The sequence below is a fragment of the Microtus ochrogaster genome, linkage group LG5 (assembly GCF_000317375.1).
Source record: "Microtus ochrogaster isolate Prairie Vole_2 linkage group LG5, MicOch1.0, whole genome shotgun sequence".
In the NCBI taxonomy this organism is placed as follows: domain Eukaryota; kingdom Metazoa; phylum Chordata; class Mammalia; order Rodentia; family Cricetidae; genus Microtus; species Microtus ochrogaster.
Window position 1 is genome coordinate 37,665,828 of NC_022031.1, and position 24,856 is coordinate 37,690,683.

At 48.6% G+C, this 24,856-nt stretch overlaps 2 protein-coding genes across 10 annotated transcripts in view; both read right to left on the reverse strand.

Moving 5' to 3' along the window:
• Positions 1-4,282, reverse strand: part of LG5H9orf24 (linkage group 5 C9orf24 homolog) — a 16,622-nt gene extending 12,340 nt beyond the window's left edge. For both annotated transcript variants that reach the window (XM_005362015.3, XM_005362013.3), the window contains exon 1: positions 2,417-4,282. In XM_005362015.3, the coding sequence (XP_005362072.1) occupies positions 2,417-2,551 (135 nt within the window). In that variant the 5' untranslated portion in view covers positions 2,552-4,282. The remainder of the gene's footprint in view (positions 1-2,416) is intronic.
• A 27-nt stretch (positions 4,283-4,309) lies between these two features.
• Fam219a (family with sequence similarity 219 member A) overlaps positions 4,310-24,856 on the reverse strand; it is a 56,363-nt gene continuing 35,816 nt past the window's right edge. Inside the window, exons 2-6 of one of the 8 annotated variants that reach the window (XM_005362018.3) lie at positions 10,098-10,197; positions 7,149-7,251; positions 6,895-6,975; positions 6,316-6,370; positions 4,310-5,807 (exon numbers count right to left, since the gene is read on the reverse strand). In XM_005362018.3, coding sequence (XP_005362075.1) covers positions 5,652-5,807; positions 6,316-6,370; positions 6,895-6,975; positions 7,149-7,251; positions 10,098-10,197 — 495 coding nt within the window. In that variant the 3' untranslated portion in view covers positions 4,310-5,651. Of the gene's footprint in view, positions 5,811-6,315; positions 6,371-6,894; positions 6,976-7,148; positions 7,252-10,097; positions 10,201-24,856 lie in introns of all 8 variants that reach the window. The other 7 variants (XM_005362016.3, XM_005362017.3, XM_013351928.2 and 4 more) reach the window with 7 other exon arrangements.

Consider the following 24,856-nt stretch of genomic DNA (forward strand, 5'->3'; position numbering starts at 1 on the left):
ACAGGGTTTCTCTGTGGTTTTGGAGCCTGTCCTGGAACTAGCTCTTGTAGACCAGGCTGGTCTCGAACTCACAGAGATCCGCCTACCTCTGCCTCCCGAGTGCTGGGATTAAAGGCGTGCGCCACCACCGCCCGGCTGCTTTCTTATCTTTTAATCAGTGTTGGGGATGCAATCTAGGGCGCCAAGCATGCTCGGCAAGTGCTCTACCACCAAGCGGCACCAGCAGCCTTGATTCGTCCTACATCTTATTGTGAACGTATGTTGATTTGTGGCACTTTGGATACCTGAAGACCTGCAGTGAGGGTATTTTCTCCCATAGAAGTTATACAGTGGTGTGTGTATGTGTGTGTGTGTGTGTGTGGTTTGTGTTGCGTGTATGCAGGTGTGTGTACATGCATGTAGGTGTGATGTAGGTGGGTCTTCTATCTATCTATCTGTTGTTTCATTGGTTAATTAATAAAGAAAACTGCTTGGCCTGATAGGTCAGAACATAGGTGGGTGGAGTAGACAGAACAGAATGCTGGGAAGAAGGGAAGTGAGGCAGATGCCAAGGAGCCAGCGGCCAGGTCAGACATGCTGAATCTTTCCTGGTAAGCCACCACCTTGTGGTGCTACACAGATTATTAGAAATGGGTTAATCAAGATGTGAGAGTTAGCCCATAAGGGGCTGAAACTAATGGGCCAGGCAGTGTTTAAAAGAATATAGTTTGTGTGTTGTTATTTCCAGGGCTAATCTAGCCAGGTGGGATGAAAAACAGGCCCACAGCTCATCACTACATAGGTGTGTGTTATGTGTGTATGCAGGTATGTGTTGTGTGTACATGCAGGTGTGAGTATGTGTGTGTGCAGGTGTGTGTGTGTATGCAGGTGTGAAGGTGTGTGCAGGTGTGTATGCTGGCGAATGTGTGTGTGAATGTGTGTGTGTGTGCATGGGTGTGTGTGTGAATGTGCAAAGGTTCAGAAACACTGGACCTTGAATTTCAGTCTGGAGCCCCCAGATTTAGTTCCTCTGCTTTCCCTAGTTAAGCATACGCGTCTCACGTGGCGCTGGCATTGGCATTTGTTACCAGGCAATCCTGTCTTTCTTATCACTATATTTATCACTAGTGGTTGTTCAAAATAGAATAAAAATTAAAAATTAACTTCATGTGAGACTTAGGGCTTTATACAGGTATCCGTATGCAGCCCAATTTAGCTCAATTTGCCGTCTTCCAAGCTCTCCCTTCCTCCTCACTTTTTTCAGAGCACATTTGGACAAAAATACTTTATAAATTTCTATTCATGAATTTCTTTTGTTACCACAAGCTCTAATTCCCACACACTCATTGTTCCTCTCCTGTCTCCAGACACAGAAGGGACTGGGATGCCCAGGCCTAGGGTCAGCCTCTTGGGCCTTCCAGGCTGTCTTACAGGTAGCCCCAGGGCATTTGCACTTTCTGGTCATATGGAACTTTCAGCTCTCTTTTAACTCTTTACCTGCTTTTCCCTTTTCTTTCTCGTTCCAGCTGAAGGTCACCTTGAGAGAAAGGCCTTCTGTGACCCGTGGGAATGGGCTTCCTCCATTTCCATTATGATGTTTATTTGCTGGACAGCATTTTGGACAACTTAGAAATTCTGTGGTTTTATTCTTGTTTATCATTACTCCCGCCCCACTGTAGTCCCACGAGAACAGGACCCTATACTATTTTCCACAATGCTGGAGGGTTGAGGCAGGAGGATTGCTTGGGAAACAGAGCAAGTTCAGGGGCAGCCTGAGTAAGTAGGTTACTGAGCCCTTATATCAAACTTTAAGAAGCTAGGGCGATAGCTCAATGAGTAATAGCACCTGCTGTGTAGGCACGAGGGCCTGCGTTTAGATCCCCAGTATTCATGTAAACAAAAAGGATGCAAACGAAAATACTTAAAAAATTAAATTGAAAAAATTTAATAGCTAGTGTTATAGTTCAGGGAGTAGAACACTTAGCATGCTTGACACCTGGATTTGATTTCCAGCACCACAAAATGAACAATGACACAAAAATAATAAAGGCAGGTATGGTGATGCACATGCTACAATCCCAGCACTCGAGAGGCTGAGGCAGGAGGATGAGGAAAGTAAGACAAGTTACACTACAAGTTTAAGGCCTGACTGTGTTATTAGACTCTGTCTTAATAAAGGCAAAGCAGTCACAAAATGGCTAGGCATGGGTCATGCCTGCAATCCCAGGCAACTTGGGAGGTTGAAGTAGGAGCATTGTCACAAGATGAAGGCCAGTCTAGGCTATACAGTGAGGCCTTGTCTCAACAAACAAACAAACAAACAAATAAATACATAAATGAAAAAAAAAACAAAAATAACTACAAACACAGGGACAGCGGCATGCCAGTCATCCAGATACATGATTGTATAACCACGCCACCCAAAACCTGTACTTACTGGAGTCACAAACTTGTTGGCTTCCCAGGCCCATAGAGGTGGGTCCTTATAGACCTCCTTGATGGAGGTAGGAGCCCTGTAGGAGTCACTGTAGGTGCTGATGGGGGTCTTGGTCTTCCGGGAGAAGAGGAACATGGTGGAGTCTCAGGGATGCTCTAGTGGGCTCTGCCTTTCAAGGACTCCTGCTGGACATCAGTGACCACCCCTTCCCGGAGATAGCCCACACCTCCAGCCTGGAAGGTGCCCCAGCTGCTGTGACCCCCTCCTTTTTGGGGACCTGTCAGTGTCCTTCCCCCTGGGCCTTCTTGCTTCTACCCCACCCAACTTCCTTTTCAGGATGGGCAGTGCCCATTGTGATATCACTTGTCTGGGCCGCATCCTTTCCTCCCTTTGGCCAGCCCCTTCCTGCCTTGAACCTTTCAAAATCTTCATTTCCCAAGAGTTCAGAAGGCCCCTAGAAAACTTGTAGGCCACACTTCTCACTGCTGAAGACAGGCAGAGGTTAGGAGGGGCTTGATGGACTAGGGCCACACACCAGGAACAAGCAGAGGGAGAGGGACAATGTGCATCCAGGCGATCAGTTTCTTCCCTTCCTTAGCCCACACCCCAGGTAAGGAGCTCAGTCTGGCTTGTTTGATGCTTTTAATATCATTATTTGTGTTACACGATACACAACCAAGGATGATGGTCAATACTGCGATGGAAATGTTAAAAAAAATATTATACACGGCTCATGTCTTCCACACACCTTCTTGGAAATAAATTAGTGAGCTCGGAGAAACCTGGCTGGGTGGCAGCCACAGCCGAGGGTGGGGGAGTGTTAAGGCAGTATCTACAAGGGGTGGGGGAGCAGGGGCAAGCTAAGGCCCTGGCTCTTCCCCTTCAACTTCCAGACAGTGAGGGAGGGCACCTTGGACTCTCCTTGGACACAGAAGCTGCTGGCTGCCAGCTTCCTATCCCTACCCGCTGTGTATGAACCACATCAGTCTAAAGCCCTTGCCTGTTAATGAACAAGTCTGTCCCGTGGGGAGGGCGCTTCCCCGGCTCTCAGGGCCACAGACATCGAATGGGCCAGAATCCCACAGTTAGTCGGCAGCAGAGTCAGCAGTCTAAAGAGGAGGTACCCATGTTCTAGAAGGTGAGCCAAAGAGCCCAGTGGGGTGGGGTCGTAGGAGTTCTAGTTCTGGGGCCCAGAGGATGGGTGGTGGGGATGCTAACCAGGGTGGGGAAGGGGGCCACTATGGGCCTCGTGGCCTGGCACATACTTTCTCTGACTTGCCTCCTTTGGCATTTTCTCATTATCTAGTTAGGATCTCTGCACTAGGGGAGGTAAGCTGGACAGGAGGTGTGGGGGGTGGAGAGCTATACTCTGACACTTTGGAGTGGCAGCCCCCGCGTGGCTTGGCGTAGGAGGGGTGCTCTCCTTCCTAAGCCAACAGCCCCACTCCTCCCTCTCACCATGTCTGCTCTAGCTCCCACCTCCCAGGACTGGCACCCAGAGCGTGGTGTGTGCGTAGTAGCCATGACAGCGGAAACACCAGCTGTCTGGGGTGTCAGCAGGAGGCCTGGAGAAGCTACACTTTGGACGCTTTGGCTAGGTGAGAAGAGGCTGGTGGGGCATAGGCCTAGCAGTCTGAGGCTGTCTGTGTTTCCAGTTGTCTTCACATGAGGGCAGGTCTATACTGCCCAGCCAGCAGAGAGCCACCATCCCCTCCTCACCGAGTTACATCCTCAACTTTCGCTCCCCAGAGCAGCCAGAGCAGCAGAAACAACAGTATGCACGACACCCCGTACAGCTGCACGCGCGTGCGCACACACACATACACGCACACACACACATACACACACATACACACACACGCACACACACACACATACACACACATGCACACGCGCACACACACACATACACACACACACATTCGCATGTGCTCCCATGTCTACACAGGCACACACCCTCAGAGACAGATCTCATGGCTCTCTGCAGAAATTCCTTCAGATATGAAAAGACTCTGTCACTAATGTCAGCTATTTTTATTTTTCAGTTGAGAGAACTGAAGCCCTAGAGAAGCCTGGGAATTGCTTAAGAGCTCAGGGAGAGGGACCAGAACCCAGGCTTCTGACTGCCAGGCTATGCCCTCAGCCAACAGTATTCCCGAGCAGAGCTGCCTTTCACACAGTAAACAGACCATAGCCATTTCCCCACCACAGACATCCGCCAGGTTGACCTGGACAGACAGGTTCATCCAACACATAGACACACATACACATACACACACACAAACACACACACACACACACTACCACATACATACAGCCAGTTGGTGCATTGTATTCTCCTAAGCTTGTTCTTGAAGAGCCTTTCTGGAAGACAGCCTCCTTGACCTTGGGCTAACGTGAAATGGGGACAGGGCACTGGAGGTCAGCCTTATCTCCTGCTTCCAGCCTGGAACCAATAACCAGAAGACTGGGGGGGGGGGTGAGGGAGAGACGGGCAGAGAGACAGATGCATTGCTTAGTGGCGCTTGAGAATAGGTCATACCATCCCCGAACCTGGCCTCTCTCTAAGGCCCACTTTACGCTCCCAGTCCTCAGACAGTAGGAAGCAGGGAAATGTGATGGAGGGAAGGGAGAAGGCAGTGATCTAACGCAAGCATCCCTTGGACAGCTCTGCCTGGCGTCCCATCTGGAGATGAGGGGAACACAAATAGGTATACGGGCTGGCACCGGGTTTGGGGAGAGGCGCTCTGAGGTGTTGAGAATTGTCCCCATTGCTTGGGGCCTTTTCTTCTCCAACCCCTTCCCTTCCTTTCCAGGCTGGGGTTGGGAAATTCATGGCTTCGCTGGCATGGGGCCAAACCCCTGGCCTTGTGATCCCTTCACCCGACTGCTTACAGTTGGCCTCCTGGCCTTTAGTGCTGCCCCCGACTGCAGCTCTGGGGAGAGGTGGCAGGGTGCTTGGGTGTGGTCTCTCCCAAGTAACTGAGCAAACAGCGTCCCCCCTCCTCAGCCCCGGGGCTGGAGACAGACCCGGTTTTGGTTTCTCCGGCTCCATGAACACACAGAGGTACACGTCCTACCATAGGAGGAAGCAATGACTGTTACGAGGTTGGCGGCTGTAAGGAGCTCGGGGCTGTAAGGAGGGCCGGTGGGCCAGCTAGGTAGGGGTCGGCCCCTGTCGCTTCCCACCTGGCCCGACTCGGCCCCGCCCCGTGCGCCGCGGCGACCCCGCCCGCTACTGAATGTGGCAGGCGGTGGAGGAAGTGGCCTGGCAGCACATGCAGGTGGGGTTCACGGACTTGGGGGGGATGAGATCTAGGTCCTCGTCGTCGGGGATCTCGTCTAACCGGTAGCCATCCTTCAGCAGCTGGATGTTCAAATCTTGGTTGATCTGCTGTAGAAAAGGTTCGAGTCAGTTGGAAGGGCAAAACCCTGGGCTGGGGCCGCCACTGCCACCCCGAGGCCACCGTGACGGCTCCTTTTCATCCCGGATTTATTTCAAACTCCAGCGTGAGTTGCGTCTCATTTCCTCCAGGCAAGTCTTCCTAAGGTGCGGGGCCTCAATAGGCAGCCCCCCCCCCCGCGCCCCATTAGTCGAAGGTCAACTTCTCACGTCCAATCTGGCCCTGTTCGGGATTTGCCTGATTTCAGGTCCACTCCTGCAAGTTGTTGCATGCATTTCACACCTGTTCTATTTTACAGCCCCACTTTAATAACCCCGGGCTCACTGCAATTCTGGGTAGTGATTTCTTCCCAAGCTCCCTGAGTCCAGGCCTCGCCTTACGTGGAGCCCCGTCCCCCACACGGCTCGGCCCCACCTGTGTGCCTTCTGCCCCTAGACAGCCCCAGCCTTGCTGTCTGGCTCCCGTTGTCTGTGGAGGCAAGGGGTGGAGCCTCACCTCCGCAGAGGAGTAGCCAGAGGAAGAATATCTGGACATGTCGAAGTCATCATCGCTGACCGTGGAGAAAAAAGGAGAGGAAGTGATTCAGGAAAATTAAATAGAAAATTCTCGGCATCTTTGCCATACCCGCCGTCCCCCAACAGTATGATTTAAATAATCCATGCTTATTATGCAAATATATGTTCGCAAAGACAGGTTTCCCAGTATGACCTTTAAATAAAGTGGCTTCTTAAATCCTTCAGGATAGAACTGCTCCCAATCTTTCTTTCCTCCTCGTCCTCTGTTTTTGTTTTGTTTTAACTTTTCTCTCCCTAGATTCAAATCATCCTGTTTGGATTTTCTCACTAGCCAGATGCTCCCCTGAAACAGGGTTCTTCTCACGCTAACCTCTCTATGCCCAGTCCAAAAACAAACAAACAAACAAACAAACAAACAAACAAACCTCCAAAACCCCACCCCTCGGGAAATTTCACCCATGGAGAGTTCTGGCAAAATGGCAGGTGTAGCCAGTACAACCCCATCTGTGCTCACATAGGATCATAGGCTTGCCCAGCTGCCCCCAGGCCCCATACACACCTGTCTGTGTCAAGAGCTACCAGTGGCTTCTCATCAGGGCTCTGGTCAAGCGAGGAGTAGCCTTTATTAGGGACGACCAGCCTGGGTAAAGAATTGGGGAGTTGGAGTGCCAGCTGGAGCATACAAACATGGCAGAGGATTTGATGGGGTCCCGTCCCCTTATTTTCCTCCCCCTCCCCTTGGATTCCTGGAGGAGGGGGAGACTGGAGCCCAGGTGCTGGCTGGTAGGGTCTCAGTGGGGCAAGGATGCCTACCTCGTCCGGGCCATCACATTGTTCTTCTTGGGTTGCTGGTTGACAGGGCTGCCCATGCTGCCATTCTTCAGGGAACCCTTCCGGGCCAGCTCCCGCTGCTTCTCTGCAGGAGAATATGGGAGGGAAGCTGTGTCCTGCCCCAGGGCTACCAGGCCTTGCTGCCTGGCCGGTGGCCTGCTCTGGGCCTTTCCTTTCCAGCTGGCAGAGAGCCCATGGCCCTCCAGGCACCTGATGCTTACGGACATGCACTTGGCCCTGCATAACTTGAGGCTGACAGTGGTGGGTGAAGAGAGGAGCTGAGTCCTCCTCTGGGACCACAGTTCCTGTGTTAGGCAGCCAATGTGTGCTTGGTGTCAGGAAAGGCTAGAGAGATGTGCACAGACAGCTGGAGCCACCAGGGAGGCCTTTCTGGAGCGAGAAGGAAAGTATGACCCAGGCAGTGATGGCGCATGTCTTTAATCCCAGCACCCAGAGGCAGAGGCAGATGGTTCTCTGGGTTCAAGGCCAGCCTGGTCTACAGAATGAGCTCCAGGACAGCCAGGGCTACACAGAGAAACCCTGTTTCAAGCCCCCACCCCCCGAAGAAGGAAAGCATGTAGGAAAACAAATCAAGAAGTGAACATAACTGTGGATGGACTAGAGGGAGAGGAGGGAGAGCAATGAAGTTGGGAAAGTAACCATTTACTCAGGTAATTTTCACTCACCAAGCACCAGAATCACCAATTATGCACCAAGTACCCTAGCACAGGGACGGAAGGCTTCCAAGGGCTGTGAGCTCAGACCTCACAGAGACACACCCCCATCGCAGAAAACAAAACAACAAACCTCAGAGCACACAAGCCTTGACTGTGGGACTAAGGCATTTGAGATTAATGCAGACAGAAAGGAGTTCGCTGAGGGTTTCAGAGTGGTAGGGGCAGAAAGGGGTCAGTCAGGGAAGGGGCAGGAGGCTGGAGGAGCCCATTTGGCCTCTGAACAGCCTGCAAGCTCTCCCAGATGCCCACCTATGGGGCTGGGCATCGGGTGATCCACCTAGTGCAACATGACCACTATTACTATCAGGAGCTGCCTGGGTCCGGAAGGCTCAACCGCTCTTTCTTACTCATGTCAATAAAGCCAAGATCTAGGAAAGGGGCTTGTTCTATGAAAGAAACATAGGGGAAAGTTGTCACAAAACAAAACAAAACAAAACAAAAAACCCAAAACAAACAAACAAACAAACAAACAAAAAACCCAGCCGTGCAGTGGTGGCACATGCCTTCAATTCCAGCATATTCAGGAGGCAGAGTCAGTCGAATCTCTGAGTTCAAGGCCAGCCTGGTCTACAGTCAGGGCTACACAGAAAAACCCCACCATAAAAAGCAAAACAAAACAAAAACAAAATATATAAGTAAAAAAAAAAAAACAAAGCAAGAGCATAAGGATGGGAGGGCCATTACAGCACCCAGGACTCACTTGAAATGTTCTCTGATTCTCACACTTCTGAGCTCTCATGCCCTACTGCCTGCCAAACTGTCTTTGCCTCTTCCTCTACATGGGATTTTTCCAACCTCTCCAGCAGGCAGTAACCACCATTACCACATCCAGCCTCTAGGGGGTGCAATTTGCCATAAAGTTCTTGATTTTCTTTATCGCAAGTGAGACAGGTTGTGAATTTTCATGAGCTTTGGTGGTAATATAATGGTGAAGGAAAAAAGACGCTATTTTAAAAGCATGCTAAGTTCGCTTGAAATCATGAAAAAAGATGACGACAATAAGCCGGCAAGGCTCAGACTACGGACTATTATGCAACCATTTAAAAGAACGAAGTCATTCTCCATAGGGGCTCTGAGACATTATGTAGCGGGAGGGAACACGGCTCACAAAATGTGTACAACACAATGCCATTTGTGCTAAAGTACAAAATGAAGTTCTGAGAACCTGCAATGGTTGCCTCTGGAGAGAGAGAGAGCTTATATGCACTTAAAATACTTTTACTGTTGCATAAAACAACAGTAAACAAAACTGGCTGTACTCTGAATAGAACGCCCTAGGAAGACAAGCAATTCCACTGAGAGAACTGCTGCTCTATTTAGAAATCGGCCTGGATGCGGTCTAAAAGCAAAGAAGTAATGTCTGTTTTAGTTGTATTTTTTTGATTAGACTAAAAGAATAGGCCCTGTGGAAGGAGTCCTGGCTGCTGTGGAGGGAGAAGCGTGTTGAAGAGATAAGAGGCTCAGTCGTAACTGAGGAAGATCCCGAGCTTTGGGGGCAGCTGGAGCCTGAGGTCTGAGATGGAAGGCAGCAATGCCCTGCATCCAGTGGTCATCTCTCTCGTGTGTGACAGGCTATAATTTTTCTTCAGGAAGTCAAATTTTCAGTGGAAGTCTGCTGTCTGTAGTAGCCTCGGGTCAGTGAGATTTTGGTCTATGAAAGGGGAGGGGCAGTGTTCGGAAAAGAGGGGTAAGAACTGCAGCCAGGGGAGCTGTGGGTGCTGTGGGAGCCAGGTGACTTAGAAGCAGGACGTGGAACCTACCCTAAGAGAAAGGTGATGAAATATCTGGGAAGGAGCGGGTTCTGGGGTTCACTAAGAAAAGACAATCTCCCCAGACAGGAGCCACCCAGGTCCCTCAATCATAGCAGCAGCTCTATCTTGGGAGGCAGGTTCCTCCTGGGTGGTCCTCCTGCGTCCTGTCCTGGGGTTCCATGCTTTACACCTGCAGCCACCCCTTGAGCACCTGGGGCCTCCAGCCTCAGAGCCCTCTCCGGAGTTTCAGGACCCTGCCGAACATCACTGTCTTCTTTGTCTTGCAAGACATAAGGTGCCTGGGAGTGCCAGTGACTTACTTGGAGGTTTAGTCTTGGAACCATCTAGCCTGAGATACTTTAATTGTAGCACCTTGCTGTAAACCCAGCCCGAGAGCATCTTGTTCACTTCCCACATCGCCCTCCTCCCCCAGACACACTCACCCAGCTTCACTTGGAGCGGGGATGGTTTGTAATTCATGGCTACTGACTCACCCTCCCGGGCGTCACAGTCTCCGTCTGAGATAGAGGTGGCGGCTGGGTCCTGCTGGAGAGAAAGAAGAGAGACAGGGAACCATTAGCATGTGATCTGGGTGGGGGGGGGTGATTGCCCTGAACCCTGAAGCAAACCTTCTCAGCTGCCCTCTGAGTTTCAGCAGCAGGCCAGTCTCCAGGGAGAGAGAGGTAGACTCATTTTCTACCTTAGTAAAAAAGCCAGGATGTAAGTCCTCCCCACACGCAGCTGCACCAGAAAGCCCACCCTTCCCCAAACCCAGAGGACTTCCTCTACAAGTTCACCTACAGGCTCTCTGGCTCGCAGGCTTTTCAACATATTTCTCAGGAAAAGGGTCATCTAGGTTCCTCTGGCTTAAGGGTAGGTTAGGTCAGAGCAGGTCTTCCCTGAAAGGGCTCTTCTTTGTCTGTTTCCTCTTTGCAGGATCCAGACAACTGACCAATCCAGGCAAGACCCCAAGAGCTGAGCCACTGACTAAGGAATAAATCCTTGTGAAGTTCCCAGATGAGCCCTAGGGAGTGTGCCCTGGGGGCTGGCTGGGGATGGTGGATGAGAAGACACAGCAGCAGGTGGCCACGTGTGCTGCCCTGACAGCAGAAGACAGGCTGCTGCTGCTGAGGTAGGCAATCACCCATTTTGAGTGTGCAGCCTTTGCAATCGCCCTACACAAGATTTCACTAGCTTCCAAGTCTGGATACACCCTGTGCTGCCCAGAGTCCTTAGCTAGCCTTGCCATCTCTCCCAAGTGCCCATCCTCTTGCATGAGACCCATCTTGTCTCATGTCATCTATCTACAGAGAAGTGGATGACCAACTTCTGTTTCTGTGGGGGAGATTAAAGATTTTATTCAGGTTAAGAAGTACTTGCACCTAGATTTGAGATGTTTCTTTTTACAACAGACAACCTGAGTTTTGTTGTAATTTTTCTAGAACACACAAAGATGAATATTTTTTCATAATTTCTGATTCATAATGGTCAAATTCACAATTTTAGAGGAAGCTAAAGATGAGCTTCTCTTGGGACGACCAACTCTTATTTTAAAATGCTTTTATTCTCAGGCCTGTAGACGTGCCTCAGTGGGTAAGAGCATTTGCTCTTGCAGAGGATCTGGATTTGATTTCACCCACATGGAGGTTTACAACCTTCTGATTCCTCTTCTGACCTCTGTGGCACGAGGCACACATGTGGTGCATATACATACATGTAGGTAAAATACACAAGTAAAATCAAATAAATGTAAAAATGTTTTTATTTTTTGAGAACTTCATACAATGTATTTTGATCATATTCATCCCTACTCCTGCCAGATCCTCCCTTACCTCCCCTCACCCCTCCCTCAACTTTGTGGTACTCTTTCTTTCTTTCTTTCTTTCTTTCTTTCTTTCTTTCTTTCTTTCTTTCTTTCTTAAGATTTATTTATTATGCATACAGTGTTCTGCCTGCATGTATGCCTGCAGGCCCGAAGAGGGCACCAGATCTCATTCTAGATGGTTGTGAGTCACCATGTGGGTGCTGGGAATTGAGCTCAGGACCTCTGGAAGAGCAGCCAGTGCTCTTAACCTCTGAGCCGTCTCTCCAGCCCCATTCCTTTTCTTTTTTAATAACTCAGAAGTTCAATTTTGTGCTGACCTTCTACTTCTGGGTGTGGGGCTGTCCACTGGAGCACAGTTGACCCATCAACAGCCACAGTCTTAAAAGAAAATTGACTCTTTCTCCCCTTCCCAGAAACCACAAGCAGCTTATACACCCCAGTTAGGGGTGCAGAATCAAGAGCCATCTCCACTCCCGCTAGAATATCGATGGGCTTGATCTGTGCAGACTTGTGCAGGTAACCACTGCTGCTGTGACTTCACGGGTCTGGAAGACACTGTTTTGATTTGGTTCTTCCTGACTTTTGGCTCTTATAATCTTTCTGTTCCCTCTTCCTCAATGGCCCTTGAACATTGTGGGGCTGTGATAAAGGGTTCCATTTGTTGCTGGGCATGCCACTGACACTTATTCTCTGCACTTCGGCTGATTGTGGGTTTCTGAATTAAGTACCAGGAAGATCAATGCAATCTGGGTGCTACCATCTTTAGCCAGGGATTAGAGTGGCCAAGTTAAGGTCTGAGAACTGCAGTGGATCCATGCTGCCTGCTCTGTCCCCGAAGACACAGAAAGCAGATAGAAGGCCAGGACTGGCTCCAGAATCACGTCCAGGGATCTATGTAGCTCCTGGTGACCCATTTAAAATGAAGTGAGGTCTGGAGAAGTGGCTCAGAGGCTGAAGTGTTTGCTGTGCAAGCATGAGGACCTGGGTTCAAATCCCCAGAACTCAGGAAAAGCTGGGAGCACTGAGTGTCTGCAGTCCAGGGTTCCTACAGAGTGAGATGGAGGCAGAGACAGGAGACTCTCTAGGAGCTCACAGTCTAGCTGGCCTGGTATGCGCAGCAGTGAAAACAACAGGCAGTAGAATGCCAGGACTGATCCTCTGACCTTAGCACGCATGCCAAGACGTGAGCACACCCACTCTCACACACACGAGTGAGTATGTGCACACAAGCAGATCATATACGCATGAAAATAAAATAAAAATGGGCAATGGGCATGAGCACTGACTTGTTACTACTGTGTGAAGGAAGAGTCTAGGTGTTTGGGAGGGAGATCTTGACCCGTCTGTTCCTGGGTAGGCTAAGCTGCCACCGAGGCTTTCAAGTCCCTAAGGGAAGAGCCTGGATCTCTGCCTCAGTCTCCACCCCTTAGCCATGGGTGAGGTGAGAGGGTGACAGGAGCCCTGTGGCAGGTGGGGTACAGCAGCACCCACATCTCAGAAGTGCTTGCATCTCAGATAACTTCCCAGGTGGCAAACCTTCCCAATCCTTGTCCTCCTCACCTGCAGAACTCTTTGGGACACTCCTTTCAAACTGCACCTTGGAAAAGCTGGCCTGCAGTGGCCCTTCTCTACCCATAGAGGAGATTTGATGGCTGGACACCGCCATTACTCTTAGGCTGTAGGGTGAGCTCACCCCCCCAGACATCCAGAGGGAGGGATTTTCAGATGGAAAACCCTGTAAACCTGCAGGTGTTACCATGCCAGGGAAGATATGGCCCATTTCTAGGCTCCCTAGTCACAGTCCTTCATCCTTTCTGTAATCTTTGTCAGGAAGGACACAGCACGCACATCCATTGGAACTGGCTTCCTCGGGATGCTGTGCTCTCATGGTCTGTCTTTTGCTTCTGATCATTTCTGTGTCTATCCACACCTCTTTGTCTTCTCAGCAGGGCCCCACCCTTCTGACTCCATTTTCTCCTTGAAGAAACTTGATGCCTCCTGCAGTCTGGATTGACATGTTATGCGGATGGCTTCTAAATGAAGCCTTTTAATCATGTACCTGTTCCTTGACCCTCCCTCCTCGACCCGACACATGAGTGTTTGGTCTCACTGTGTTTTCCCTGAGGTTGATTTTAGAGAACCCCTAGGCAACTGAGGCTGAGGCATAGTGCCCCAGCGCAGAGAGGTGCATCATTTTCTTCTCTGAGGTTGCAGGTATCAGAGGTACTATGTGAGGCAGAAAACCTAGGCTGAGGACTGGGGAGCTGTTGAGCAACTCTGGTTGGTGACCCCATCATGGCTCTCAAGACCCACTGGCAGTTCCTGCTAGTATTTGATCTTGAGTGAAGCCTTAGGATCAAAGCCCTGGGCTGAGAGGCTCCATGCCAAACTCCCCTACCCCAGCAGTAACTCCGTCACTGCCCATGGTGGAAGGCCATTTAAGCGGCAACTACAAAGGTCTCTGGCACAGTGCCATCAAACGCTGGAGACTTTGAGTGTCTTCTCTGAGAAATGCAGGCAGTGCACCATGACCACTGCGTAGAGATTAAATGTAAAATATTCATGAACAGTAGTAGAGAAGGCTCAGGCAGAAGGAAGCGTCTGGCTCCAAGAATCAGAGAGAATTTAAAATGCTCCCTAAGGACTTCCGACAGGCGTAAGCTAGATCCGGGAACTAGAGTGGGGATTAACAAGATTATTAATAAACACTCAGCAGAGACAGACCTGGAAATGCATCTCTAACAGCAATCCATGTCTCTACAACCATTCAAACAAATCCTCCAAAGGCTGCAGAGAAGATTAATAGCTCGGGCTATAGGCTAATGGCCAGCACAACATCAACACAGTCAGAGGAAGCGAAGGAGCCAGAAGCATCTTTAGAGTAAGTGTGGTCCAGCAATTTTCATTAGCTCTGGGTGGGGCTGGAATGTAAGAGGGGTGTACATGTAGGAATGGAAGGATCCTGGGTTCCCTTTAACCAAGGAAAGCCATGGGAATTTACTTCTATATTGACCTTTCTGCAAAATTTGGGCTAGCAAAATCATTTTGTTGCTCAAGAAAAACCCACTAACTAGAGCCCTGAGGAGATGGCTCAGTAGGTGAAGGTACATACCCCTGAGGCTCACAATCCCTGGAATCCACATAGTGGAAGGCGAGAACCAACTCTTGCAAGCTGTTCTCTGACTTCCACATGTAAACAACTAAATAAATAAAATAAAAATAAAACGTTAAAAGTTCATTGATTTAATCCAATCTAGTCTTTTAAAATGCTTTATGGAAAGTACAGAAAACAACACTAGTGAGATCCTGGGTACCAATCTGTGCACATGTGTTTATGAGGGTGCATTCACTTATGCCTGTGTGCATAGAGAGGTGGAAGGGTCCATGCTGAGTGGCTGTTTATACCGCTTTCTCACTGAATCTGGAGTTCTACAATTAGGCTAGACTGGCTGGCCAGTGAGCCCGGAGATCTGCCTGTCTTCACCACTTTGTTCCCCCAGCACTGGGGTTACAGGAACACACAGTCACGTCCAGCTTTTACATGGGTGCCGGGGTTTGAACTCAGGTACATACACTGGCACAGCAAACATTTTGCCCGTGAGTCATCTCCCCACCCTCTATCAATTCTTTGTTTCTTAAAATAAGGAAAAACGAGCTGGACATGGTAGCGTGCTCCTTTAATCCCAGCACTCAGGAGGCAGAGGCAGGCAGATTTCTGAGTTGAGACCAGGCAGCCTGATCTACAGAGCAAGTTTCAGGACAGGGACACACAGAAACCTTGTCTCAAAAAATAAACAAACAAAACAAAGTATCCAAACCAAAACCAAAAACTGAAACAATGGCTCAGTATTAAGAGCACAGCTGTTCTAGAGGACCTGCGTTCAGCTGCTAGCATCCACACTAGGCAGATCCAAGGGATTCAATGCCTTCTTTCCCCACCCCACAATAAATGAGCAAATAAAGGACACCTGGGCCCTCAGAGGAGCTGAGGGAACCAGCGGCCTTGCTCAAAAGGAAGATGCTAAGGAGAGACTGACCGAGACTGGGAACAAAGACAGCCCTCTGGGAGGCTGCGCCTCCTGTGTGGCCACACATCTGCCTGCATGCAAGCCTCCACATGTGCATCACCTCTCTGGGGTTATACTAACTCTTCAAGGCTCTCAGCTGCCTGGGCTGGTCACAGCTGGGGTAGCACAGCAAATAAAAATGTATACTGCGACCCAAGAGACCTATGGTGAGCTGAATAGATGTAGACGAGCAAGAGTGGGCTCGAAGGAAGAAACTCTGTCTTCAAGGCTCATAGGCAAGAGGGAAGGGCCTGGGGAGGTGGCAGGAAGGAGTGCTGTCCTGGATGATCATCTACAGCCTGCTCCAGAAGAACTCTGGGTGGGAAAAAAAAAAAAGCACAAGAGACCTGTGCTGTAATTTCTTGTGCAGGTTCATGAGCCCCTGAAACTCACAAGCACCCAGTAGACAGTGTAGCTGTGGCTGTCTCCTGGATATTCACGCTCTACCTCTCCTCCACCGGGAAAAGGCTTGAGTGCTGTGACTGCACTCTCAGTGCCAAGGGGATATCTGATGAAGGGAAGACGACCCACCCAATCCCACCCTTTGTCACACGGACTGAGACAGAGATTGCGGTGGCAAAAGATAGAGGCTGTGGGGCTAGTGAGATGGTTTAGCAGGAAAGTGCTAGCCAAGAAATTCTGACAACCTGAGTTCAAATCCTGGAGCCCACAGTGGAAGGAGAGAACCATTTCCCAAAAGTTGTCCTCTGACTTCCACATGAATACTATAGCATATATGTTCTCTCTCTCTCTCTCTCTCTCTCTCTCTCTCTCTCTCTCACACACACACACACACACACACACACACACACACACACACACACGCAGAACAAGACTCTGGAGGCACTGCCCCTGGGCTTAGATCCCAGCTCAGCCATTTACTAGTGGTATGATTTTGTTTCTTCAATTCTAAATTGAGATGGATATTAATATGTACATCCAAGACACATGTGAGGATTTACCACTCACTGCAGTAAATGCTGAGCACCGCATCTGCATTAACACGGTGTGCTCTGGGAGTGTCCAGCAGCCCACAGCCAAAGCTTTGGCACCACACAGATTGAGATGTGGCTTATATGTGGAGCCCTCCGTGGGAAGGACCACCTCCACAGGGTTGGGGAAGGCCTGAGTAGGGAGCTTTCTGTTTTCTCTCACCAAGCTATATCTTCCTATTCATAACAACTCTGCAAACATCATAGAGATACACAGAAAATAGGCCCATCTTCAAGTGTCTGGTAATTACCAATCAAGGTAAAATGAGCATAAAAAGTAGAAGGTTTGGGTGTGGTGGCTACACCTTTAACCCCAGCACCATGGAGGCAGAGCAGGCGGATATCTATGAGCTCCAGGGCAGTCTTGTCTACACAGGGAATTCCAGGCCAACCAGGACTACATAATGAGACCTTGCCTCAAACAGGCAAGGAACAGGACAAAGGGTGAAATGGGAGTGATGTCAAAATACCAGCTTGGCAGTTCCTGGGAAGAACATTTAGGAACATTTGCGGAAGTTCAGAGCCTGCAGCAGGCAAGACGCTTTCCAGGAGCAGTCACTTCTGCGACAGCTGAATCCTAGAGGGTAGAAGTGAGGACGGCAGGCTCAGAGCGCAGTGGAAGGTGGGTCTTGAGTTGGATTTTTTTCTTAGATGATAATGGGAAAAACAAAACCTAAGCCAGGAGCTTACTTGAACATGAACATACTTGACATAAAGAACCCTTGCCAGCAGCTGTGTGGGAGACATGTAGTCAGGGAATGAGACTGGAGGAAAGATGATTTGTGCAAAGGAAAGGCAGCAGAAGCAGAAGCCATAACAATACTCTGAAGCCCAGTGTGTATGAGAAAGTGTCTATATGCCTCTAGTTTTCTGTCTGGAGTATGTAGAAAAAATACTAATTACTCAGAAATGCAGGGGAGGGAGGGCACTGCCAGGGAAAACCAGGTTAGCTAATTTGGAGATACATTGTGTTTGCGTATATCTTTTGGGAAACATATCACTAGTCAGTAGGATTTGGGGTTTGGGAACTGGGGAGAAAGGCTGGTCATGACTGAGGCTTAGGGGAGGGTAAATCTTCCTAGAGAGAACGGACAAAATGGGAAAGCTAAGAACCCAGGCTGAAGCCTCAAGGAGCAGACAACCTCAGGAACATGTGGAAGAGACTGGGTTGGAGCAGCGGGATGAGGCAGGAATACAGTGGGGAGCTGTAAAGTTTCAAGTGCCCCAAAGAGAAGCTTGGTCCACAAGATAAAGACAAAATTTAGAAACAAGGATATCCTGGCACCCCTGGACACAGTTTCAGCTGAAGGACAGGAGCAGAGATCATGTTACAAGGGAGGAAACAGGGAAGTGGAGGCAGTGTGTAGAAGATATGTCAAGGAGCTGCATGGGAGAAGGAAGAGACAGGAATGGATGACAGCTGCAGGAAACGTCAAAGTTGTAGGACTTCTCTAGGGCTGGGGACACACGACCACTGTCCTACACTAAAAAGAAAGAGTTAGGTATCTAAAAAGAGGTTGTAATGGAGCATAGTGAGGAGTCAGACCAGAAGAGAGAAGCTCTTTACAGAAAGGTCAAGGAAGTGCTGACGTGGGGGGGGTGCAGATAATTGGGTCAGAAAGGTCAGTGGAAAGCTGAGGAAGTTCATTCCAAAGGCCTGGCCGGGAACAGGAAGAGGCGAGCACCAAGAGGATGCTGGTGGCTGGTCAGAAGCATCACTTCACCTTTGAGCGGTGTAATCCAGCCTCGGGGATGAAAGGCGCTCTCCGAGGTGCTGAACAATGCTGCTTCTGTTTTGTGAACTGAGCATGGATGGTTCAGGTAGAGGAAGTATTCAATTTCATTTTCCCCGCGGGGGAACGTAACCTCTGTCTTCATTTCCAAGCAGCAGTTCTCAGGAAGAAGGGAACTGAAATGGACTTCGAATGAAGAGTGAAGTAAGATGCATACAGCAACATCGTCTGACCGTTCTTCACAGCACATAATGAATTTTCCTCCAGTGTTAGAGGGAGCTAGAGAAGGAGGTGCTGAGTTAGGAATGCTAAATGGCCACCTCTGGAATAGAGTCATGTATCTCTGGGTTACATCAGAAAGGAAGAAAGACAAACTATCAAGACGTTGGGGTCAGCAAAGATAATGCTGATAAAAAATAGAAAATCAGGGGAGGCCCCAGCTCAGGTCACTCTCTGCCAAGTAGGTGTGTTGATGGGAGATGACCAGCTCAGTGATTGTCACAATTTGTCCAGAGAGCAGTTCAACAGTCACCTGTGGCTTCAGCACTCTTGTTCAGGTCTACACACCTGCCACTCAGACAACCCTTGGCAGTGGGTAGAATTAGAAATATTAAGATATGTTAGGTGGGAAAGCTAGCAAAAACACATTAGCTTCACTGGGTGTCCACCGCTAGGGAGACGCCTTCTCTTGTTTTGTCTCCTATCTCCCCTCCAGAGCTAAGCAACTGGCTGGGGCTTCTATCTCTCTGGGACATAGGAAGGACTTTAGGGATCCCATTTATAGGGAAAGACTTTTCGTGGGTAACGGTCTCTGAGGAGGAGCTGGAGGAGAAACCAGGGAAAAACAAGGAAGATGATTTCTCATGTTTGGCTCTTACAAAGATGAGGGGAACAGAAAGGCTGGAGTGATGGAGGAAGGTCATTGGTTAAGTAATAAAGAAACTGCTTGGCCTCATAGGTTAAAACATAGGTGGGAAGAGTAAACAGAACAGAATGCTGGGAGGAAGAGGAAGTGAGCTCAGACTCGACAGCTCTGCTCTCTGGAGCAGAGACGCCATGCTCCCCTCTCCCGGGCAGATGCGATTCAGCTCCGAACCAGGATGGACGTAGGCTAGAATCTTCCCGGTAAGCGCATCTTGGGATGCTACACACATGATTGGAAATGGGCTAGTCCAGGTGCGAGATTTAGCCTAGAAGAGGCTAGATATAATGGGCCAAGCAGTGTTTAAAAGAATACAGTGTCCGTGTAATTATTTTGGGGTATAAGCTAGCCAGGCAGCCGGGATGCTAGGGACGCAGCCCCGCCACTCCAATTACTACACTGGAGGCTTTTAAAGTCTGAGTCTGGGGTGAGGGCAGAGAGTCCCTAGCTCAGGGAGGCTTCTCTTACTAACTTAAGTCTCCAGACTCCTGAGTTTTTCCTCTAATAAAACACTCAATTCAAACAAAATTAATACATTGTCCACTCTCTTCTATTGTGGGTTACACACTGGCAGGGGAGTGCAGAAGGAAGTCCATACTACACATGTGCAGAGCACCTGGGGGTAAGGACACGCATACATTCATGCACACATGCATATATGCAAGCTCATAGGCACTAACAAAGGATTCTCATGTTAGATCTGAGATCTAGGAACTCATGTTGGTCATGGAAGTAAGAAGTGGGCTTTTTTGTTTTGTTTGTGAGACAGGGTTTCTCTGTGTAGCTTTGGAGCCTGATCTGAAACTATCTCTGTAGACCAGACTGGCCTCAAACTCACAGAGATCCTTCTGAGTATGGGGATTATGCCCAGCTTTTAACTATATATATATTGGTTTTTCGAGACAGGGTTTCTCTGTGGTTTTGGAGCCTGTCCTGGAACTAGCTCTTGTAGACCAGGCTGGTCTCGAACTCACAGAGATCCACCAGCCTCTGCCTCCCGAGTGCTGGGATTAAAGGCATGTGCCACCACCGCCCGGCTTAATTTTATATTTTTGAGACAGGTTCTCAAAAAAACCTGGGTAATTCTAACTTGGTATTTCTTGGTATTGTTGTGTATCCCAACCTGGTTTCAAATACATAATAATCACCCTGCTTCAGCCTTCCAAGTACTGAGACTACAGGCATGTGCCACTATACACACTGTCTCTTTCAACTGCCTAGTCCACTACCAAACACAAGCACCAGTAAACCTTGGTGTCTTTAAGAAATACTTTAAAATATCACACACACACACACACACACACACACACACACACACACACGAGTGTGTGTATGTGCCGGCATGCTCAGGTCAAAGGATGGCTTGCAGGAGTCAGTTCCTTCCTTATGGGTCCCATGGATTGAACTCAGATCATCCAGCTTGGTACCAGCAAGTACCTGTCCCAGCTGAGCCATCTTGTAGGCTCAGGACTTAGCATTTATGGTATCTGTCATTTGGAGCATCAAAATGGAGGAGAGTGCTGCTGACCCCAAGCCTAATGCACCTGAGGGAAGCGGCGGCAAGTCCAAAGCAGTTTCCTCCTATAAAGTAATCAATGTGCATTTAAACTCTTCCTTCCTTCCTTCTGTCCTTCCTTCCTTCTTTCCTTTTGTGGGCATGGATGTTTGGTCTGTACCTGAGTCAGAGAACCACATTTGTGCCTGATGTCTGCAGAAGCCAGAAGAAAGCATTGGATTCCCTAGGATAGGAGTTATAGACAGTTGCTGAGTCACCATGTGGGTTCTGGGAATCAAACCTGGTCCTCTGGTTTTAATCACTGAGCTATCTCTCTAGGCCCCAATGCTTAGTTTTTAAAAACTGCGCTTATCCCACCACTTTGAGGCAATATCTATTACCAGTCTAGCATACTGGTGTCTTGTGTACACTACAGCTGGTAGCTCTCTGGAGCTTCCTCTTCTCTTCAAGCTGGAAGAGGGCGCAGGATAGGCTGCTTCTGTGTAATCCCACCTCTCTGGATATATGCTTGGATCAGACAGAGCCAGCCAGTTTCCTCGAGAACTGTGAAGTGGGATTAACCGAGAATACCTGTGGACAAGGACACACAGAAAAGCCCGTGTGAAGGGGAGATGGAAAGGGCTCCCAGGCCAGGCTTTGGACCCACAGCTGTCTTACTCTTGAGCACTTCACTGCAGAGCCATAGTGTTGGGGTGAAGGGTATTGCTTTGTGGTAGAGCACTTAGCAGGCTCAAAATCCTGGGTTCAACTCCCAATACTGCAAATAGAAGGAGGAAAAGAAAAGCCCTAAAGAAATTCTACTGTCTTTATAGACTGGTCTTTTGTTCTGGGTAAACCAACTTCAGTTAAATTTTGTTTCTATAACCAAAAAGCACAAACTAACACACATGTATAACACATTTAAAGGAAAACAAGATGGGCTGGATTGCTCAGTGGTTAAGCATGTTTGCTGTTCTTGCAGAAGACCAGAGTTTGGTTCCCAGCACCCACATTCATTGGTGGCTCACTAATGTCTGTAACTTCAGCTCCTGTGGATCCAACACCCTCTTCCAGCCTGTACAGGCACAAGCATGGCCACGCAATACACATTTTAAAAAACCTAAAAAGAAAAGCACATGGTATGTTCTATTCTGATTGCCGTTGTTACCATTGTTTTATTGAGACAGGCTGGCACTAAACTCAGGCTTCTACCTCAGTTTCCAGCAGCAACACTGTGCCAGGCCTATTCAGTATTTTATTTTATTTTGGCTATTCATTTATTGAGACAGGCTATTGCTATGTAGCTTAGACTAGCCTGAGCTGTAGCCCAGACTGGTCTCAAACCCATGATCCACCTATGTCTTCCTACAGCATGCTGGGATTACTGGCATGTATTGCTACACCTGGCCTATTTGGTATTTTAAACAATTAGTATCAGAGGGCTGGAGAGCTGGTCCGTGGATGAAGTTCTTGCTGTGCAGGTATGAGTACCTAAGGTTGGGTCCCCAGTACACATATGAAAAGCGAGGCATGTGGCACATCCTGTAACTGAGTCCTAGGAAGGCAAGAGGGGTTCTGGGGGTTTTCTGGTCAAACAGTGAGCTCCAGGTTCAGTGAGAGTGGACCCTGTCTCAAAAAATATGGTAATGAGTGACAGAAGACACCAAACATCAACCTCCAGCACCCACATGCTCGGCCATGCACACATGCACACATGTGTGTACACATGTGTGCACATACAGCACACACAGATTAGTACTGCAACAGTTCTCCATACTCTAGAACTGCTTTTGTTGCTCTCTGTCAAATGGCTGCATAAGTATCCACAGGGAGAGGGACAATAACTTTGTAATCCTTTGGGCTGACATTCAGGATGTTTGTAATTTTTCACTGTTGCAAATGATGCATTTGGAACCATTTCATAAATAAAGTAAAATTACAAAGTCAAAAGCATGAATGTTATATATATATATATTACAAACCATTTTCCCAAAGGATTGTTCCAATTTACAATGCTCCTAGTCATGAGTGAGAATATGGTTGCTTTTTAATATTTTACTTCACACTGTGTGCCAGGGAATTCCAGGCCACCAAACCTATCCATCATCTTCCTAGAGCTTCAGCTCTCATTTTCCTCTTCCCTCTGGGGAATCTTCTTTCAAAGAACAGAACTTCCCCTGGGTATCACCTGCCAGACAAAATATTCCTGAGGCTACTAGTGGGGGGACAAAGGAGGGACAGGTCTGTCACACTGCAGTTTGGGGAGGCCTAAGTGGATCACCATTATTGCCTGGTAGCTAATCATAACACTTATGCCCATTGGGTCCTTGTTTGTGTCAGAACACCAGCTACAGGAACTATGGAGATGGCAGAGCCAGGAGGGCAACCTCACAAAGTGTCTCCTTTGCCTTCAGACTAGGGCTGGGAGAACTAAGTAGGCTGACCTGGAAGTTATTGAAGCTTGTGTGGCAGTTCCTATGTTAACATTAAAACAAGTGTGTGTATGATGTGTGATTGCACATACACGGAAGTCAGAAGACAACTTTGTGGAATTGCTTCTCTCCTTTCACGTGGGTTCTGAGGATGAAAGTCAGCTCACAGGGTTCATGCACAAGCACCTTTACCACTGAGTCTTCTCGTCTGCCACTCTTTCCCTTCTCTTCTCTTCCTTCTTTTCTTTTTTTAAACTTAAAATTATATGTATGGATATTTTACCTGCATGAGTGTCTGTGTACCACATGTATGCCTGGCTCCCAGAGAGGCCAGAAGAAGACAACAGATCCCCTGAAACTAGAATAACAGAGGATTGTGAGCAGCTGTTTGGGTGCTGGGAACCAGACCTTGGTCCTCTGGAAGAGCAGCCATTGCTCTTAACCACTGAGCCATTTCTCTAGTCCCCTTCTTTCTTTTCTTTTCTTCTTTTTTCTTTTGAGACAGGTGACATGTAGCCCATGCTGGTCTCAAACTCACTGTGCAGTTAAGAATGGCCTTGAACTTCGGATGCTCATGCCTTCCCCTACCAAGTACTTGAATTACAGCCATGCATGACCATGCTCAGGTCTTTCACATATTAGTTTTCAGTTCTATGGTGGATACTTGAAAGAAATGTAAAGTCTGGGGCCAGGGGGATTACTTTTACTTATTTGTTTTTGTGTGTATGTTTTCCATGTATCGTGTGTGTGTGTGTGTGTGCACACATACGTGTGCAGGTGTGGGTAGATATGTATGCATACACATGTGGAGGCTAGAAGTTGATATTGGGTAACCACTTTTCACCTTAGACATTGAGGAAGGGTCTTTGGCTAAACCTACGGCTCACCAATTTGACTAGTTTAGGTAGCCAGATTTTGCTGGGAGTTGTTCCTTTCCACCTCACCAGTAATGGCATTACAGGCCTGCCTGTCATTCATGTGGGTGCTGGAGATGCAAACTCAGGATCTCATGCCTGTATAGCAAGCACTTTACCTGCTGAGCCATCTCCTCAGCCAGTCAGTGTATTTTAAAGATCTAGCATCCTGTTCTTCATAGTTAGGCTGTACATCTTCCAGATCAATTTCCAGATCCTCATTCTCTCCTACCGAAGTGAAGCTGCTTACTCCAGCTTGGGCATGAGCACCACCCTCTCAGAGCATCTGTGATGATCTTAAGACCCACAGGAGCGAAGGGAGTCTAGTAATGCTCTCATGGAGGGAGAAAGTAGGTATGATGCTCATCATACCTTCCCAGTGCCACCCCATCCCAAGATTCCAATTGCCAGTCTACGAGGAAACAACCTACTGGGATGGGATGCATTAGGGACTTACCCTTGGGATCTCAGTAGAGGCTCTGTTTACCAAGTTGGATGTTGGTATGTCAGTGGACTTCTCTAGCTGGGGTGTATAGCCATTTATGTCTCCCCAGGAAAGAAAATCATGAAACACTCACCAGAAACCTGGAACCAGGACTCCTTGTTTGGGAGATGGAACAGCTGCTTGAGTTCAGCAGCTTTGGTCTGGGGAAATCTGAGTATAAAGGCCAGGAGGTAAGTGCCAGGAGCTCAGAGCTCTTGGTTCCTTCAGGGAAGCCTGGTTTGGCTTAGCCCTGACCTTCAGCCCTGCCCATGTATTATGGAGGCTCCCTCCTTGTCCTGGTTATGCTCTGCTGTGATCTACAAGGTCTTTGAATACCA